Raw genomic sequence first — 18,531 nt, 5'->3', positions numbered from 1 at the left:
GTGGTCCTTCTCCCCTTATTAGACATTCTCTGGTACTTCGTTTGGCGTGATTTCCAAGCGTGCATCGATGCATCTTTTTTGGCCTCAGATATCCCATAATCCATTGCGCAGCGCAGGTCAAGCTCCACACGTCATGCAAATCCTCAACACACACCCCTCCCCGAGTCAGGTGACGCCAACTAGTTAGTGCTGTCCAAATGTAGGTAGGGACGCACACTGAGGAGCAAGCTAACTAATACACTACTGGGAAGAAGGTACTACCCAGCGTGCACGCTTGACTTCTGGACACAACCAATGTTCCTGCTGCTGATCTTCTATATTCTAATTGTGATGGGGGAAAAGCAGCATGATTTGATCGCCATCCCATCGACCACAAAAATAAAACAGGACAATCCATGGTCACAGCAAGTTTAATTCACACATTGAAAAACAAAACTGAAAAGATAAATTCTCTCACTATACAGAAAGTACATGTGTATTGCACACATATTACAATATCTGTTCAGAGAAAAAATACAAGTAAAAATGTAAACATCTTGAATACATAAAAATACCTTTAACACATAAAAAGGACTCATAAAAGCTTGTTAGACTATCAGACGCTTCATGTGATGTTGATAACAATACATTCAATGAATACAAGGGAATTTTAAAGGATTTATCTGAGTTGTCCTCCATGTTTGTAGTCTATTACAACGTGTGTTGGCAAAAAGCAGCTTTAACTACCTTATACCTTTAAAACCACTCAAGCTGTTTTGAGGAAATCCCCAAAATTTGGCCTCCAGAATCCCTGAGGGAGGAAAAAAAATGCCATCAGTCTTCCTTGTCTCGATCTTGAAAGCAGGATTAGGTAAAGGCTGAGGGCATGCACAGGGAACACTGACGCCAAGGCATGTTTTGGCAGTTTCTAACGTGGGACTCCAGGAGATGCTGTTTTACGTAGAAGGGCTATGAGAGGGATCTGACTAATATCCGTGCCACCCACTAGCCACACAGTTCTACAGCAACCAAAAGCATGTTAACAACACCATCAGTCACAAACCACGACCATTTTTTTTTTTATCGACATCAAACAAAACTGAGGGCAAATTACCTTCTCCACCAAATGCGCAGATGACAAAAAACATTCCATATTTTTTTTTTGTTTGTTTTAAATATTGTCACATTTTCCACCGATAACCACACGTTTTCACTCGTCGATAAAAACCATATGTGCAGACCACTAACCTATTCATATTCATACTCATAAATATGCATGTTTAATTTCTAAAAAATTCAAGGTTGTCCACCATTTCCTATGAGCAAAAACAAAACGGAACTACTATACTGAAGGGAAGCCTTTATTGCTTTGTGTGTGTGTATATATATATACTTATATAGTTCATGTGACAAAAAAGACACTTTACTAACCAACGAGGAGATGATCTAAAAATGAAAAGTTACCAGACAGACCCCTGACACTTATAATCTGTAACATGATCCCTGAATACTGTGTGTGTGTGTGTGTGTGTGTGTGTGTGTGTGTGTGTGTGTGTGTGTGTGTGTGTGTGTGTGTGTGTGTGTGTGTGTGTGCTGTAACCAATGGTCTTCTCACTGCACTGTGGCTGAGATCGGGCTGATGCACTGAGGGAGGAAGGGGTTTGCGTTTTCTTTTTCACGCTTGGTCCATAGGGGGCGCCGGCGAGCTGTGGTGCGGCTGGAGGTCGGTGGGGATCCCGCAGTGGCTCAGCAGCTGGGGCGAAGGATGCTTGAGGAGGGTGGAGGAGCAGAGAACGTCCTGAGGCAGGGAGGCGGAGGCGGAGACAGAGGAGATGCAGGAGGAGATGAAGAGGAGGTCGGCGGGGGAAGGCGCGGCGGTCAGGCTGCTCTGGGGGAGGGCGGAGAGGGGAGCCGCCGGCTGGCACGGGTCCGACGGCAGAGACGCCAGCGGGGTGGAGAGCGCCGTGGACAGCAGCAGTGTCTCCGAGCCCACCAGGCTGTGAAAGGGAGGCCCGTCGGCCAGGCTCAGAGGCAGGCCGCTCCAAGGGCCAGCGGTGGGGTCCTGGAGCCTGTGCAAGTCCATGTGACAGACGGCACCGCCGCCGCCAACGCCGACGCCGTTGCAGCCGCTGCCGCCACTCCCGTCGGCGGCGAGGTGCGAGGACTGCCTGCTGCGGGCGAAGGTGCTGTCGGAGAGGACCGTGGCGTTGGGCACCGAGGACGGGGGCGTGAGCGGGTGCTGCGGGGAGAGCGGCGACGGAGGGAAGCCGTCGTCCGTCGGGTGGAGAAGGCTGGGGTCCAGCTCCAGGCTGGAGAACGTGTCGGCGGAGAGGCGCGAGCTCAGGAGGTCCACCACGCCGCCCGTCAGCGCTCGCGACTCCGCACTCTCCGGCTGACCCAGGTCGCCCATGCCGCTCAGGCACGCAAGGGATTCTGGGTAGGAGCCCATGGCCTGTAGTACGCGCACCAGCTCATCTGCCTCTTCTGATGTGGGCAGAAGCTCGCTGGTCTTACCTGCAGCTGCGCATACACACAGAGGGGTCACAAAATAACTTGTTAGTGTTTCGATATAATTGTCAAATATAATATCACAACTGACACTGTATCAAGGATGAACAAGCAACAGAATACAGATCCAGCAAAGTGAATAATACACAAAAAGAGAGAGTGAAGTCAAGCCGGATTAAGATTACCCTAAAGGCGGAAAAAAATAACTGTACCTTCAAACAAGTCAAAGTCTTGCAGATCATCTGGCAGCCTTGGAAGAACATCAGAGAAGTCTTCCTGGTTAAGCTCCAATTCATGTGAAATGTCATTGATGTCATTGGGGATGTCATCGGGGAATTCATCAGTGCTTAGGTCTGGGGTCAACGGGCTCCTAACAAAAATAAATGACAGACAATTACAAACCATGAATGCCAAGGCACATGCCCCATATAACATTGTCTTCCAATTTGATCAAGGTTCTCTCAATGAAACTCAGTCCAATTAATTTCAAAATACTTAATCTGTCCTCGAGGGGCAATTTGCACAGTCTTAAATGAGTGGTGTGTACTGCATGCAACATAACACAGATAAGGCTAAAGATAAATAAGCTCAAAATGGAAAGGACCGTTTGGGAATTCACAACAGCCCGCTGATGTTTTTTGTGCGGAGCTCCATCGTGCCAGAAACCCAACTCAGCCTCACCTGATGCTGGAGGACTGTGGGGGGACGCTAAGTGCGGAGGGCATTCCCAGGTTACCCTGGGGCAGCGCGGGGGGGATGGGTTTCTGGGGCCGCCGTGGTCCCCTCTTGCCCTTCTTCTTGTGCTTCTTGGTCAGGGCGGCCGGCTTGGGTTTCCTTAGGGGCTTCCTCTGCTGCTGCTGCTGCTGCTGCTGCTGGTGGTACATGCGGCGACTCACATCCCCACGCAGGAAGTTATCCTGAGGAGAAGACAGGCATCAGTTATGGCCAAGGGAAGAACCACCAGGATGAAGGTGAGCATAATGGGCGATCTGGTGCGGCAGCGAGTAGCGTGAGTAGGCAATGGAAAGACATCATAGACCAACACTTTGACAAGTGAGCAGAGGGATTCCACAGTGACATCAAGTGTACGTGCTTACTTCCTGAATTTGTGTTAAAAATATATATAAATTCCCATGTTCAAACATTTCCTTCAGGGTAATACAAAACATAAGAGGGAGCCAAATCTCACTTCTGTAGGAGAACCCTCCATTGAAAAAAGCCATTTGACTGAGTGTGTGATGTGCAAAAATGTCGGTCTAAGAAGCTAGCGCATGTTGTGCTGAAATACAATGGCCCACTGTGTGCATCCACATTTACATATTCACACCTTGTGTGGCACAGATAAGGAACCTGGTGCAGCAGCTCACCATTTTCTTGGCATGTTCATCACAGAGTGGCGTCTGGTGCGTGATGTCAAAGACCGGAATGGAACACTGGGCGCCATCGGCGAAGCGCGCCGTACAGCTGTTGAAGAGCTGCTGGGAGCCATTCGACAGAATGTCTGCAGGGGTCAAAGGTCAAGGGCGATACACGGCGCACACAAGACACACACCACTGCAATATTCTATGTGCTACAACCTCGCCCTGTTACAGCCTTCTTCAAGGTCACCATTTAACTTCATTGTAGATCCCTACTCAAATGTAAGCATAGGCAGAAGAAAATGCTACTATTTCTCACACAGTAACTGAGACATCAGTTTCAGTCTGGTCGCTATTTTTGACTGTGGCAATTAGGCCCTACATCACCCTGACATTCCTTAATTGAGCCTTCATAGACACAGGGCCATCCGGACCTGTACCACTATTATGCACTTGGCTGTACTGGTTCTAGATTAGGTGGAAGGATACGTTGGAAGCAGTGTTGTGTGAAGGGCAGGGCCCGGTTCCGACACGTCTCGTCCTTGGTGCAGCCAGTACAGAGCCCTTCCTGGAAGTCCTGCTTCCATGACATCCTGGTACTGGAGAGAAAACATTAAACAGCAATGAGATATGTGTTAATAATACACAACATTCACCTGCATGAGGCATGCAAACTGGCCTGTACATTTTGGTCTGACCTGAGTAGCATGTATGTGGTGTTCTCTTGATCTATAGAAAGAGGCCACTGGCATAGTTTGCTATTTCTGATGTGGCCACAGATGTGCATTTCTTTGAAATGACATCACTAAATGAAGGAGTGCCTCTCTCTCTCTCTCTCTGTGTGTGTGTGTGTGTGTGTGTGTTATTTACCTTGAGGCCTTTGCATTCGCCGTGGGGACGAACTCTGCCGTGTGGCCGGGGTCCTGTGCGGCTGCTTCCACCAGCGCCTCGCGAAGCGCTCGTTGTGACTTCCTGTGCCGACGTAGGGCCTTCTCCTCCCGCCGCAGGTGCGTGTGCTTCTGCTGCAGGTACGAGGCCAGACCCGCCACACGCTGACTGCGTGAGCTGCAACCCTGAGCACTGAGGAGACACACACACACACACACACACACACACACACACACACACACACACACACACACACACACACACACGCACACGCACACGCACACGCACACGCACACGCACACACACACACACACACAGTCTAAATGAACAAGGATATAACACTAGCTCTGTGCTTGGGCAGCTGATAAGGTTATTGAGCATATTCAGCTCAATGCCGGTCAATAGCTCATTTCAACAAAGGTACGTGGCAGATATTGTACAGCTGGTGGATTATAATATTGACTTGACATTCTTGCTAACACCCAATAGGTCTCTCAACGCGGCACACATGTGAAATGTGAAACACAAAACCAATGATTTTTCCGAAGATTCATTAATTTACCAAATATTCTCAGAGAGATTGCATTACTCATGTTTACAATTGTGTTATTCTGACAAAAAAAACTGTTGGTTAGACTTCAAAAGGTTAATAGGATGATGTAGAGCGGTTTTAGAGCTGGCTGACTTACCTCTCTTCTGAGTGTCGTGACTGAAGCCTCCAGTACTGATAGGATGCAACTCTCGCCACCTCCTCATCGTCATCCTCTGCTGCACTGTCCTCAGACCAGTCTAACCCTGTTACAAAACATTAAGTCCTATTACATCAATCCTTCTCCGTACTGACAAAAACACAAGCAATCATACAGACAAAGCAAGCCTCTATCCGAGTAGGCACAGGGAATTGTGAAACACTGTTTAAAAAGAGGCGAGAACACAAAAGGACAGACCACACAAATGTTAGTGTCACAAAATACACTACTCAAGTCTCAATGTTCACATAAATTATTCTGAAGAGTTTGTAAAAATTCACTTTGGATTTTTGGCCAAAAACTCACCAAAATGTGGGTGTAAGTCACCGCGTTTTGTCGCCTGCTCCTCCATGACTCTATGCAGCCGCGTTAGCCTCCCAGGTGTTATCGTCAGGCGCCCAGGTACGGTGGTATTGGTGTTACTGGTGAGGGGAGCCGACATGGAGGGGGCCGATTTTCTGTTCGGAGCAGGCCTTGGGCTCGGCTCTTGCTTATGATTGGAGGAAGCTGAACTTGTGTGCGTCTGAGGTGGTACAGACTTGCATAAGCCCTGCTGAAGTCCGACTGAGTAAGACGTGATGGGCACGGATGTGGGAGGGACTAGCGGCTTTTGCTGTGTGCTCATTGGCTGAGGGAGGTGAGCGGCAGAGCGGCCAGGCGCGGCTGGCAGGGGAGACGGCCTGACTGGCTCGACCTCTCTGATGGGCCGCTGTTTGGGGTTGTTGTTCTGCCGGCCCTGAGGTGGTTTCCGCGGCAACAAGGTCTCCGTCTGGACTAAGGCCTCACCACCACACAGGCCAAAGGGGTCCAGCGACAGCAAGGAGGGTAGGGATGGGGGTGGAGACGGGGGTAGATGGTCAAGCCCATTGGGAGTCTTCAGAGCCAGAGAGGGAACAGTAATGTTGAGGGCCAGAGATTCCAAGGAGTCATGCCTCTTCTTGCGCTCCTTTTTGGGGAGGACGCCCATGACTTGCAGGTGGCTGTTGCAATACCTGTCAGACAGACTTATATGACTGCGGGGCATCAAGAACTCATTTTGTAACCTAGACTGCATGACCATAAATCTGACATTACACAGCATTATGTAAAGACAAATGTTTAAAATGAATACATTTACTGTACTATATACCTTTTTTTTTATCAAAATAATTCCTGGAACAAATCATTCAACTGCAGTTGATGTCAGTTACAATTGTGCCAGCAGCTGGTCACATGCTAACTGCAGGAAATCAGCTTTCTGTTTGTTCCCAAATCTACAGAAAGGGTTCTGTAAATGGCCAACAAACCTGACACTTTAAAGTCACCACTAGGTCTGGTGTTAGTGCAATATCCCAAACCTTAGAAGAAAACTTCACCTAACATCCACAAAACGGCACAAATCTTACCCACTGTGCAGTGAATAGTGAAACACAAATCCAATCACTGCCAAATACAGCTAACTGAACTATCATACCCTTTGAGTAGTTAAGTAATCGTGAACATCACAGTATCACAAAGCATACGACTGGGACACAAGTGCACACACACACACACACACACACACACACACACACACACACACACACACACACACACACATACCTCCGATCCTCTGCTTTGGGAATGGGGTTGGTGCAGCGCTGGCTATTGTACTTGGCCACATACTCGCACTGTCTGAAGGGAGCGCTCCGGTCCTCCAACACGTGGCGTATGCAGAAGGCATAGCCGTTGAGGCGTCGCTGCTTGCACAGCTTGGGACTGTAGGAGCACAGTGGCTTGTGGTCCAGCTCCGAGTAGTGGATGTGTTTGCCTTCGTACATCCCGTGCCTCGAGTGTTGGAGCACATTAGCTGTACACATGGAGGAGGCGGGGAAGGAGATGAGAGTGAATGAATGTGGATAGCACAGAAAGCACATCTCATTGTTTGCTTGGACCAAACATCAACAAGAGTTAGCTGTACCCCAAAAAGGCCAGATCCGTTAACGTGTGAGCAGTTAGATGGGTGTGGTTCTCATTAGAAGCAGTCATAAGATAATGGCTGACTGTTGTACAGCCTTATGCCAGATCAGGATCAGATTTTCTCCACTCACCTGCTAGTCACACCCTAAAAATATCGAATAATACTAGAAAAATTGGTTGGACAAATTCAGTGATGAGCAGCAAGTAATGAGAAATCTATGCAGTTTTATAGGTACAAGCTTTTTTTTTAATTGGCAAAAGCTTTACCGTTTGAACTTTTAAGTTTAACTTTTCACCCATGCACTTGACAGTTCACAGTTCATTGACATTTAACTCATGGATAACTGCATGGCCCCTCTCCAGACTTACACCTGAGATCTGAGTCTGACTGTCAGCTCTAGGTGCAGCTTGTGCTTGAGGAGGGTATGCCACTGTTTACTAGTTGCCTGTGACATCTAGTAATGGTAATGCACAGGAAATTCTTCATGAAGGAAAAAAAAAAGGTGTGAGGTGTTAGTAACCGTGTTACTTTATTGAAGATCAAAAACTGGTCCAAGAACTAGAGGGCTCTTAAATATTGTATGCACAAAATATGTGAACACATCTGGCCACACCTGACACCTGATATTTAAATCAAGCAAGAATATATTGCTGTACGGACATTAAAAAGAAACATATCCACATAGTAAACCATATGTGTTTACAACGAAAAACGACTACCGAGTTGTATATTTCAGCAATAACCGACACGGTATCAAAGCAAGAGGCGATTCACAGTTCTGAAAAGTCTTCTATGTATCACTTCAAGTGTTGTAGTGTTACCAGAGACGTTACGCTTGTAACGTTAGTTCGCAAATATTACTAGACGGGCAAGGTACTTGTCATGCTTAACAACTTCCAAAACGCAAGAGGATGGACAGCCTACCCGCCCACTTTTATGTTATGGAGAAAGATGACGATAACGTTAATTAATCTGATGACTCAAACGTCACCACTGAAATTTTAAATACCTTAATATTATATTTGTACGACTAAAAGCAGCGATTAAAGCTTGAGGGATGAGGAAGCGGAAATAAGTAATAGCTAACTCGCTAGCTAGTCAATAACGAATCTTTGCTAGCCTAGTTAGCGTAATTAAGGTAACCAGCAACGTTTATTTACGGTTTTGAAGAACTCTTGAGTCTATTTTTAAAATGCATAATACAAATGTATGTTTTTATTATACTCAAAATTAAAATTCCATATATATCGACCACCCATTAAATATTTCACGAAAGCAGTCCATTTAGGGGGAAATAGCATATTGCTTGCAGAAAAATAATTTGAGCAATATCAAAATCAGTCGACAGTGTAAAATTTTAGCTGTACAATGCGTATTTTCATATGCAAAACAGAGCAATATTTTAACAGAAATGGAAGTAAATACCGTTGGCCTGTCACACCATATAATCCCCAGACCTCGCGTAGAGCTTCAGCCGCTTTATTCTGCGCGCTAGGTAGGATGTCTTCAGCTCGAGCCCGGTGCTTTTCGTTAGCCCCGTCTACCTTCGATTCTTCAGTGTTGAATACGCTATTCACCACCAGCGCTACCTAGAAACGGCTATTATATCCTATGGGGCGCTTCTACCGCCAGTTTTAGTTTTTTTACCGAGCAATTACCTGCTTATCCCCATGCCTATAAATTTGCATGGACACCGACTGCATTTTAGTGTCGATTATTTGAATAACAACTGTCCGTATACAACGACAAGGGGGTGTTGGTTTTGTCGTCGGATGTGAGGCTTCTCACAGCACAAGCCTACTACAGGCACTGGGGGGACATGACAACAGGCAACAGTACAACAACAACCTTTGCAACCATATTGGAAATTAACTTTGTAGAGATATTGTACCGTAACGATGGCTCCAAATTTTAAAATAAGCATGTGTGTGATACAGGGTCAAAATAAAGCAATGTATGATTGTAATACAGCAGGGGAAATCCAACTTATTCTCATTAACTGAACCTGTTGTGCTTGACATTAAGTTCAAGGGTATCTCCCCCGAGTAGACACTATCGTCTTGACTGACTCAGATGACATCACACCATCCAGTGTCCGTCACTAAAAGATTTTACAAAGTCCAAAATAAAAGGTGTTTTGCTATTTTTTCACCCTGTAAGAACGCAACTGGTATACTGAAAAAACAATATCACTCCCTTTACCGTCTGAACGTGGAAGCGTACACGATACAATTTTATGACAGGCAACAGTGTTGCAAAACAGCTACTTGACTTTCCATAATTACACATACAAAAAAATGAAATCGAGATCAATTAAAATGCCGGCATAAGACTGATTAAATAACATGCTTCAACAAGGCAAACTTGCTGACATTTGTGCTTCTGGGTGGGGAAAATCTTAATGTTTAACTGCCAATCCACAAAAGAACTACCGTACACAATGTTGTCATACCAAAACCACCCTGAGCAGCTTCAGAGCAGCAGATATTAATGTCAGGGCTGAGCTATATAGCAATTATGAAGCATAAGAACACTGTTAGAGGGTCGACTGTAATAATAGATGCTTTATTCATTTTTCACCACAGTATACGCTTTCTTTAACAAAGCTGCTCCCCACGACCTTCACTTGGGAATGAAATCTTTACAACGATATTGTTTGCCTAAGCATACCATACTTAAATATATAAAGCAAGAATAAAATGTCACACTTGTTTATGAACTGGTTTGAACAATTCTGGTTCTGAAAGACGACAGGTCAGAGTTGGCATGGAACTTCGGAGACACTTGTGAATATTGCGTTTAAGGTGATATTGACTGAAGTGTGTGTGTGTGTGTGTATGTATGTGTGTTGGCGGTAGGTTTGAGTTAAGGACGAAGGTCTCACACATGTAGGTTATGCATTTGATCGGACAGACAAGGAAGTGTTTTAGCAAATGGAAGGCTCATCAACAGCATCTGCCCCCTCAGTCGCCGCTTTCACACACTTTGCCATCGTCTGGGATGCCCGGCTGATGGGATCTGGGAGACAGACAGACAGTATTACACTCAAACCATTCTTTAAAAAAAAAAAAAACACACATAAATTCTGCACATAGGTGGATAAATCTTCACGAGACCCTGTCCTAGACAAGTGTTGTGAGAAACAGAGCTGTTAGGTCATCACACTCCCAAACAAAGGTTTATAATGGAAGGTGGCCAAACCGCACCTGTCTCACACCTACACTCTCAGACTATTATTATATAGCAGCTATTACAAGATACCATACACACTATCCACAGAAAAACATACTATTGAGAATTATTATTTAGTTACATAAAGAAACATATTAAAAAAGGTACCTGTCATGTAGAAGTCTTTAACGGTAAGCTGAGGAGGGACCAGAGGTTCAGCTAGTAATGTCTGATCGACAGTCTGCAAAAGAAAACCACACATATAAGAAGACTGACAGGTGCATACACAGCTACTTCAAGTCTCAAGGTGGTCGCAAATGTAGTGCGAGAAATGTAACGGGTACAATGCTGGACCTGTGCAAGTTCGTTGGCCTGCTTGAAGTAGTTGGCCTGCTCCACATCATCGTAGCGCACCAGGTTGGGAGCCACTTCTTCCAGTCGATCCCTCACCTCTGCCAGGGTGTCGTAGGGCAGTGTGACACCAGCCAACTAGGATACCAACACACACACAAAAAAAATCAGTACACATACAACAACCCAACTGTGTGGGATACACACGCTTGATTTCTGTTAGTTAATGTATTTGTCTGGATAACTATACAGCTGACCAAAACATTGCATTAGTAATGTAACAATGAAATGCACATTAAATTGACATTTGCCTCGATGTATGTATCAGATAACAATATTACTCATTAACAATTGTGGCGTCACTGTGGTTTCCTGATATGCATATCATACTGTAGATACTCTCATCCACATTTGCATTTCATGTGTGTGTATATATGTGAGTGAACTCACTCTTCAGAAACGTAAAAGTGTTCTTGCGTGTTTCTGAGTATGTAAAGACCAAAGCATGACATGACATGACACTCACACTTGTGCTGCGTTACAAAAATGTGGGCAACACATTTTGCTATGCAAGCATGCATAAAATTCTCCTTGCAGAGTTCGATGCGGAAAGTGTGTGAATACCTCAGACACGGCCCTGAGTATCCTCCAGTCCTCGCGGGCCATGCCGGGCGCGGTTACAGCGATCCGGGTCTGCTGGGCACGGCCCTCAGTGTTGACGTAGGTGCCGTTCTTCTCTGTGTACGCTGCGCCGGGCAAGATGATGTCCGCCATGGGGGCTCCCACATCGCCATGGTGACCTGAACGGCAGTGACCCAAGAAATAGGTAGGTCAGACACGGGATGCATTGAATCTTCTAAACAAACCGATGTCCTCCACCAAACCAACACATTTTTATGTATAAAATGAAATTCTATGTAGTGCGTCTACATGTTTGAACCAGTAAATAGAAATTAGTGTACGTGTGATTATCTATGAGTCTGGTTTGAGTGAGTGCATGCATGGTGGAAGTGAAGGGTTTTGTCTCCCTCATTAAACCCACCCTGGTAGATGATGAAGCTGCCCTTGGGCAGGTCCTGGCGAGTGATGCAACCAGCATCAGCTCCCAGCAAGAACAGCACCTTGGGCGGGGCCTGTCTGATGGCCTCCACCCCTGGCTTGTATCCCAGATCCAGCGCAGCAACCTGACTGGCCACCCTGTGAGTCAATCAATGAATCACAAATACATTCCCACCATGGTCTACCAGTTTGTTTTTAAGCATGCTCTATTCAATTGCACTCAAAATGTATGCAGATCTATAACACAACAGTCATCAGTATCAGTATGAACAATTGCTTCTGTGTAGATCTAAATCCAACGACACATATGACCATGCATGTAGCAGACCTGTGAAGTACATTCAGGACCTTCCATCCCTCCTCCACGCCACTGCTCGCACGGGCATTCTGAGCGATGGTGGAGACTGCGTTCATTATGGCTGCCCCATCAGCCCTCTGAAGCGTGGCACTGCCAACCACCACCACTGGTCGCTTGGCCTGGGCCAATACCTGGCACAGGAGGATAAACAATCAGAAACACCTCACTCCAGAAATTACGGCATGATCCCCAACCTCCCAATCAAATTTTCATAAGGCTCGGGATCGTGACATCAAAACTTTGCGGGCAGCCATATTGGCAGCCTCACTCCTTAGTTTACTATGCGCCTTGCAAGGATTTACTCCCGCCTGTTAGTGTGTTCGTGTTACTTTCGTGTATGTTGCTCTGTAGTGGTAATATGGCGGTAATATTCCTAGAATGCAACGCGTCTGCCGGTGCCCGAGCCCTATTTCCACAAAGACGGCGGTTTACCTTGCTGCAGGGATGTGTGCCGGCGGCAATGTCCTTCAACACCTGCGTGGAGTCTCCCAGGTGATCATAGGAGTAGCTGAGCTCTACCTGGTGGCCCACCATTGCCACCTGCAGCTCATTATGCAGCCAGCTGTAACAATTGTTCACGTCATTAATGCCCATACATCAAATCTCGATTCCACTCATGTTATTATCTCTATACGTTGATGATAATTTAGTGCTGGCATTAGTGTATTCAGAACACACAACAGTTTTCTACACAGAATTCATGCCATCTGTTTGGTAAATGCTCACAAAGATTGATTTTCTGCATCCAAACAAAAATGCACAGGTACTGTAGGAAAACTTTCATGAAATATGACGTGGCAATAAATCACTCAGCCAGCATCAATCCTCACTTTGCCTTTGGCCATCAAAAACAATGTGTACTTATTCATGCATAGGCTTTACTCTCTCACTGTGTCTGTGGACGTTTTCCGACCAACAGAGAATGCAGTCTTGAACCGGTTTGGTTAAGAATTGGTTGAACCTTGTTGCTATCTAGTGAACCAGCCAGCATTTCAACCAGTTTTAAACGGAATCAAGTGTCAACAACAGAGGGTGTTGCACGCATAAACAAGAGTTATGACACAGACATGGAATGACACGCCCATTCGGGCTCACAGGGAAAAAAACACTATTTTATTGTTCAAGCTCCAAACCAAAGTGCCACGTTCCGAACTGTTTTTCTTTTTGGTAAAAATGCTCCGAACGGTTCAAATGTTGGTTCGCGAACTGGAACAGAACAGTTTGGTGGAAAAAGGCTACGTGTGAGAGTGTATGGGTGTGTGTGTGTGTGTGTGGTACCTCTTGCGGATACGGGCGTTGAAGAGTGGAGCCTCGTAGCGTGGGTTGGTCCCAACAAGCAGCAGAAAATCACACTCCTCAATACCGGCGATGCGTGAGTTCAGCAGGTAGTTGGAGCGCAGGTCAGCACTACAGGAGAGACGACAGTGCTCAGACAGAGGAATACATTTAAGGCCTGATACAAGAGTAGCGCGAGAGCACAATTTGAATTGTGTCCGTAAGATACTCTGGCCACAAGCAATGATGCACGTTACTTTTACCCCAGGCATCGGGGGAAACCAAAAAAGTAGTGGGCGAGTTAAACTGATGACGATAGCGCTACAACTTTCGTTTTTGGTCGTAGTGTTATCCAATTGCGCCGACGTCCAGAATCAGTCAGAGTAAACATTGGTCGTAGTGTTATCCAATTGCGTGAAGTGAGATTTTCAAATGCATTTTCATTATTTGTGGCCAGACCCTTAATCTTAAAGATTCCACCAGGCTAGAATATTATGGCAAAGTTCATAAACATTATACATCTATAGACTGTATTGACTGATTCTGTATAGATTAGTAGATTTTTTATTAATCTTTTAAGCCCTTATTAGATTAGATTTATAAAAGATTCAACTGTATTGTCATTGCGCAGAGAACAAGTACAAAGACAACAAAATGCAGTTTACAACATGTTATACGCATGGTAACAGTGTTCTGTAAAATTTCCAATCACTACAATGTGAGTCTAGCAGTTATCCCGTTGGAGAAAATAATTACTCACTGCAATAGCAGGCACTGACCCACCCCAAACCAAAGCCCATACTTCAGAAGAAGCAAACAAATTACTCTAATGGCATTCAAAAAGTCAAACCATTTTTCTTCTGCCAAGTGAAGCATCAGACGACATCGGAATTTATGAACACCCTCCCCTGCCCAGAGCATTTAATCTCTGTTGCGTTCCAAGAACCCTGCAGAGTCTCATAGGGAGGCACTCACCCTGCCCCGGCCATGGGAAAGACCTCCTCGGTACAGAGGTTGTCGCTGTTGAGGCGATTGAGCAGGTCCTTCAGGGACACCAAAGACTCAGCGTCCACCATGCCACCGGCAATGGCGGCTACCTCGTTCCCCTGCACGGTCTGGAGCTGCGGGATTCAAACGCGACTTTTGTAACATTCTAGGAATTTCAGTTTATTTTTGTCTAACAATTCACATACTGGAGAGAGAGAGAGAGAGAGAGAGAGAGAGAGAGAGAGAGAGAGAGAGAGAGAGAGAGAGAGAGAGAGAGAGAGAGAGAGAGAGAGAGAGGAGAGAGAGAGAGAGGGAGAGAGAGAGAGTCAACTGTTGTTATCAGAGCTTTTGAGGACAACTCAAACATACTCCACAAGCAATGTATAGTCCATATAGCTCAAAATAGAACACCACGTGTAAAAAGATGTGTACATAGCACGCACAGGCACACACAAGCGTACTGTGCGGATGCACTTACCACTCCAGCCACACGGGTGAGCGCATCCTCCCACGTTGTGGCAGCCAGCTGGCCTGAGGCGTCCTTCACCATGGGCTGGGTCAGACGCTGCCTCTTCAAGCCATCATAGGCAAACCTGAGGGGAAGGGAAGCCAAGAAAAAAAGAAAGAAAGTAAGAATCAATAATATCAATACTGTTTGCAGTAGTGCATGAGTAACAAAAAACACAGTGTGTGTGTGTGTGTGTGTGTCTTTGAAGTGCGTAGTACACTGCAATAAAGAAAACAACAGATGTAGCTGCGTCCCCTCATAAAATCCCAAACACCGGGATAGCCCGAGTTGCTGACATCTCAGAACGCGCCAGGGCCCAGGCCTACCTGGTCTTGTCGGAGATCCACTCCTCGTTAACGTCCTCATTGAGACGAGGCAGAACCCTCATGACCTCCCCTCCTCTGGTGCTCAGAACAATATTACTTCCCAGTGCATCCATCACATCTATGGACTCGGTCTTCCTGTGAGCGAAAATGAGTGAAGAGTTGGAATGAAGGTGCAGATCACACTTGCACAGATAGATGATGACTTTTGCTCAATTACAGTACATGCAGATACATGTACAGACAAACAGAGACAGAGAGAGGAAGAAACAGACAATAGACAATAGATGGAGTGTGCGTGCATATATGTGCATGTATGTGTATGTGTGTGTGTGTGGGTGTGTGTGTGTGTGTGTGTGTGAGTGAGAGAGAGAGAGAGACAGAGTGAGTGAGTGAGTGGAGATACACTAGGACAACCCAACATTTACACACTATTGTTAAGATGCATGCTACAGTTGGAGACTCATACCTGGTCTCCCAGGGACGTGAGGTAAAAGCGTAGGGCTTGGAGGTGAGCGCTCCCACAGGACAAACATCAATCACATTTCCAGACAGCTCCGACATGAACATTTTCTCCACATAGGTACCGATCTGCATGGAGTTGCCTCTGCCTGTTGTACCGAGGTCTTCAACACCCGCAATCTCACTAGCAAAGCTGTGTACGTTAAGAGAAATAATCACATTAGAATGGATTGTACCATGAACTTACTGTATATGGCTTGTTACATTTGACAACACATGCAATAAAAACACTGTAAATATTGTTGATTTGTAAATGTTAAATAAACAAGAAGCTGCAAAGTCACACATATGGAACATTCTCAAACCAATGAAAAACCATCAACATTGGTTCTCAAGTAAAAACTCTCCATCATGAATCTTAAATAGATTTCATTCTGACCTGCCGAGTTCACACTTCAAATAGCCTACTTTCTGTCCTTGAACTGATTCATTACTGATGTAATTCTCCTCAAGGTCAAACTCTGACTTATGGAACAGACGGACGATATTCTTACCGGACGCAACGTGTGCACTGAATGCAGCGTGTCATGATGGTCTTGATGAGCGGCCCGATGTTCTTGTCCTCAACTGCTCTCTTGCCCTCCGTAAAGCGGCTCCTGTCTGTGCCGAACTGCATGGACTGGTCCTGCACGACAAACACATACAGTTAGTGTTTTAATCTTTCTTATATGGTCACGCCGGTACATTGTCATTCAGATAAAGAGACTGCTAACTATAGCGACGCCACACTCAAAATGGCCAAGCCAATCACATTTTCATTACCTGGAGGTCACACTCTCCTCCTTGGTCACAGATTGGACAGTCCAAAGGATGGTTAGCCAGCAGGAACTCCATTACACCCTCCCTATATAACACAGATGATGACAAAAACAATCACATACCTGGAAAAATAACTAATATGTGTTATTCGCAGGACACAAAATTATGATTTAATAAATTGGCGATATGTATGCACTACCTGGCCTTGCGTGTCTTCTCCGAGTCTGTCAGAATGTTCCAGCCCTTCATAACAGGCATAGCACATGCTGCCACAGGCTGTCACATAAAAAAAACAGACATAGTAAGAATACACAAGACAAAGTGAATTAACCCCTAAAGAAACAGATCTTGACTGCAGAAAGATTCAGTACAATGAGCAATTTGGGAAATTTAGCAAGTTCCAGTCCATCGTGAGAGCATTACCTTCGGCGCTCTCTCGATCTCCACCAAACACATGCGGCAGTTCCCTGCCACCGACAGACGCTCATGGAAACAGAAACGGGGGATCTGCACGCCGACCTTCTCACAAGCCTGTGGAGAATCACATTGTGTTGTCATGACTTCGACAGGAACAAGGATTTGTGATAAAGCATTACATTATTCTCCTGTAGGAGAAAACTAGTTCTAGATAGATTCTTTAATTAGGGGGTAGTCCAGTAGCTGAGGGTGCAATCAAGGGTGGTACTGGTAGTTTGACTTCTACATGTTGTTATTATTATTGCCAACATTCCATGTAGGGTTGCTAATGAAATTATTTACCTGAAGCACTGTAGTACCAGGCTCCACCATAATTGGCTTTCCATCAACGAAGACTTCAACCAAGTTACTGGAAGCCCGCACAGATGTGCGAACTGTATGAGTAAAACAAAATACAACATATGTGCCAAGTCAGTTTCACAAATTGGTCAACACAGGCTGATGACCAGACTGAAGACAGATAGTTTATTCAGCTTATATGATCACATACCGCATACATAACACTAACAAAACAACATCAAAGTATGATAAACTTACCATTACTAGCTGGGGCCAGGCATGCTTTAGAGTGGGCCACCCCCGCTATGGCACGGCTGACGGCTGGCAAACGCAACATGACGCTGTAGCAGATCAAGCATCAACTTAGTAAAGTTATTTACTGCAGTGACAGCTCAACACACAATCTCTCAAAGATGACCTACAATTAGCTAAGCAAATCCAAATTACAAATTATTAAGATTTCTAGTTTCCTTGCAGAATTCCGGTTTCATCCCATGTTTTAGCCAAACTACTCAATTGCCTGATATAAACGAAGATTTCAATGTTAGGTCACGTTAGGACACGATAAAGGATGCGTTAACCAGCCTACTGATTAGGTTACCTAACGTTACAAAAGCCGGATTTTACTCTTTTCATCTAAAGCCTTTAAGGTGTAGTAAGCACCTCTTTGCAAGCGTCATATTATGTGTCGATAAACGTTTGAAATTGGCACGTTTCATGTGCGCAAGCTGTGTTGTTGACAAGTAGCTGAACATCTAGCTAGGCTTACATCAACCGGTTAGCTTAGCTGAGCTGGTCAAGGGCAGAAGGAACATTACACTTATTTCTCGACCCGTATTTGAATTTGAACATCTTGCCAGTACCATCAAATGATTGTATCTATTCCAACATTTCAAGAAACTGCATATCTAACTTCTACGACTTGAATGTACTTACCTTGTCGCTATTTGGCCTTCTCGACCAGAACAGCGATACAGTTGTGTACTCAGTTATGGCGATTTAGTATGGCGACTGTCGTAAAACGGAAATATGCAAATCGT

The 18,531-nt window shown here is 45.4% G+C and overlaps 2 protein-coding genes across 2 annotated transcripts; both read right to left on the bottom strand.

The window, feature by feature from the left end:
* Window positions 1-394: 394 nt before the first annotated feature.
* ino80db (INO80 complex subunit Db) lies at window positions 395-9,377 on the bottom strand. The gene is made up of 10 exons (XM_062518202.1): window positions 8,848-9,377; window positions 7,065-7,311; window positions 5,790-6,475; window positions 5,424-5,529; window positions 4,717-4,926; window positions 4,336-4,445; window positions 3,855-3,988; window positions 3,169-3,404; window positions 2,700-2,857; window positions 395-2,499 (listed from the first exon to the last, which is right to left on the bottom strand). The coding sequence occupies exons 2-10, from the start codon at window positions 7,280-7,282 to the stop codon at window positions 1,655-1,657; spliced, it is 2,703 nt and encodes a 900-aa protein (XP_062374186.1). The 5' UTR covers window positions 7,283-7,311; window positions 8,848-9,377; the 3' UTR covers window positions 395-1,654.
* Window positions 9,378-9,966: 589 nt separating this feature from the next.
* Window positions 9,967-18,517, bottom strand: ndufs1 (NADH:ubiquinone oxidoreductase core subunit S1). The gene is made up of 19 exons (XM_062518201.1): window positions 18,428-18,517; window positions 17,750-17,832; window positions 17,495-17,586; window positions 17,159-17,266; window positions 16,935-17,011; window positions 16,739-16,820; window positions 16,471-16,601; window positions 15,924-16,109; window positions 15,458-15,592; window positions 15,102-15,216; window positions 14,612-14,757; window positions 13,640-13,768; window positions 12,794-12,923; window positions 12,332-12,492; window positions 11,987-12,141; window positions 11,569-11,744; window positions 10,948-11,082; window positions 10,762-10,834; window positions 9,967-10,440 (listed from the first exon to the last, which is right to left on the bottom strand). Exons 2-19 carry the CDS (start codon window positions 17,826-17,828, stop codon window positions 10,349-10,351), a joined length of 2,202 nt encoding a protein of 733 aa, XP_062374185.1. The 5' UTR covers window positions 17,829-17,832; window positions 18,428-18,517; the 3' UTR covers window positions 9,967-10,348.
* Between the last annotated feature and the right edge of the window lie 14 nt (window positions 18,518-18,531).

The sequence above is a fragment of the Sardina pilchardus genome, chromosome 17 (genome assembly GCF_963854185.1).
Source record: "Sardina pilchardus chromosome 17, fSarPil1.1, whole genome shotgun sequence".
Lineage (NCBI taxonomy): Eukaryota > Metazoa > Chordata > Actinopteri > Clupeiformes > Clupeidae > Sardina > Sardina pilchardus.
The sequence above is the reverse complement of the archived record's forward strand: the minus strand, read 5'-3'. Positions and strand labels throughout refer to the sequence as shown.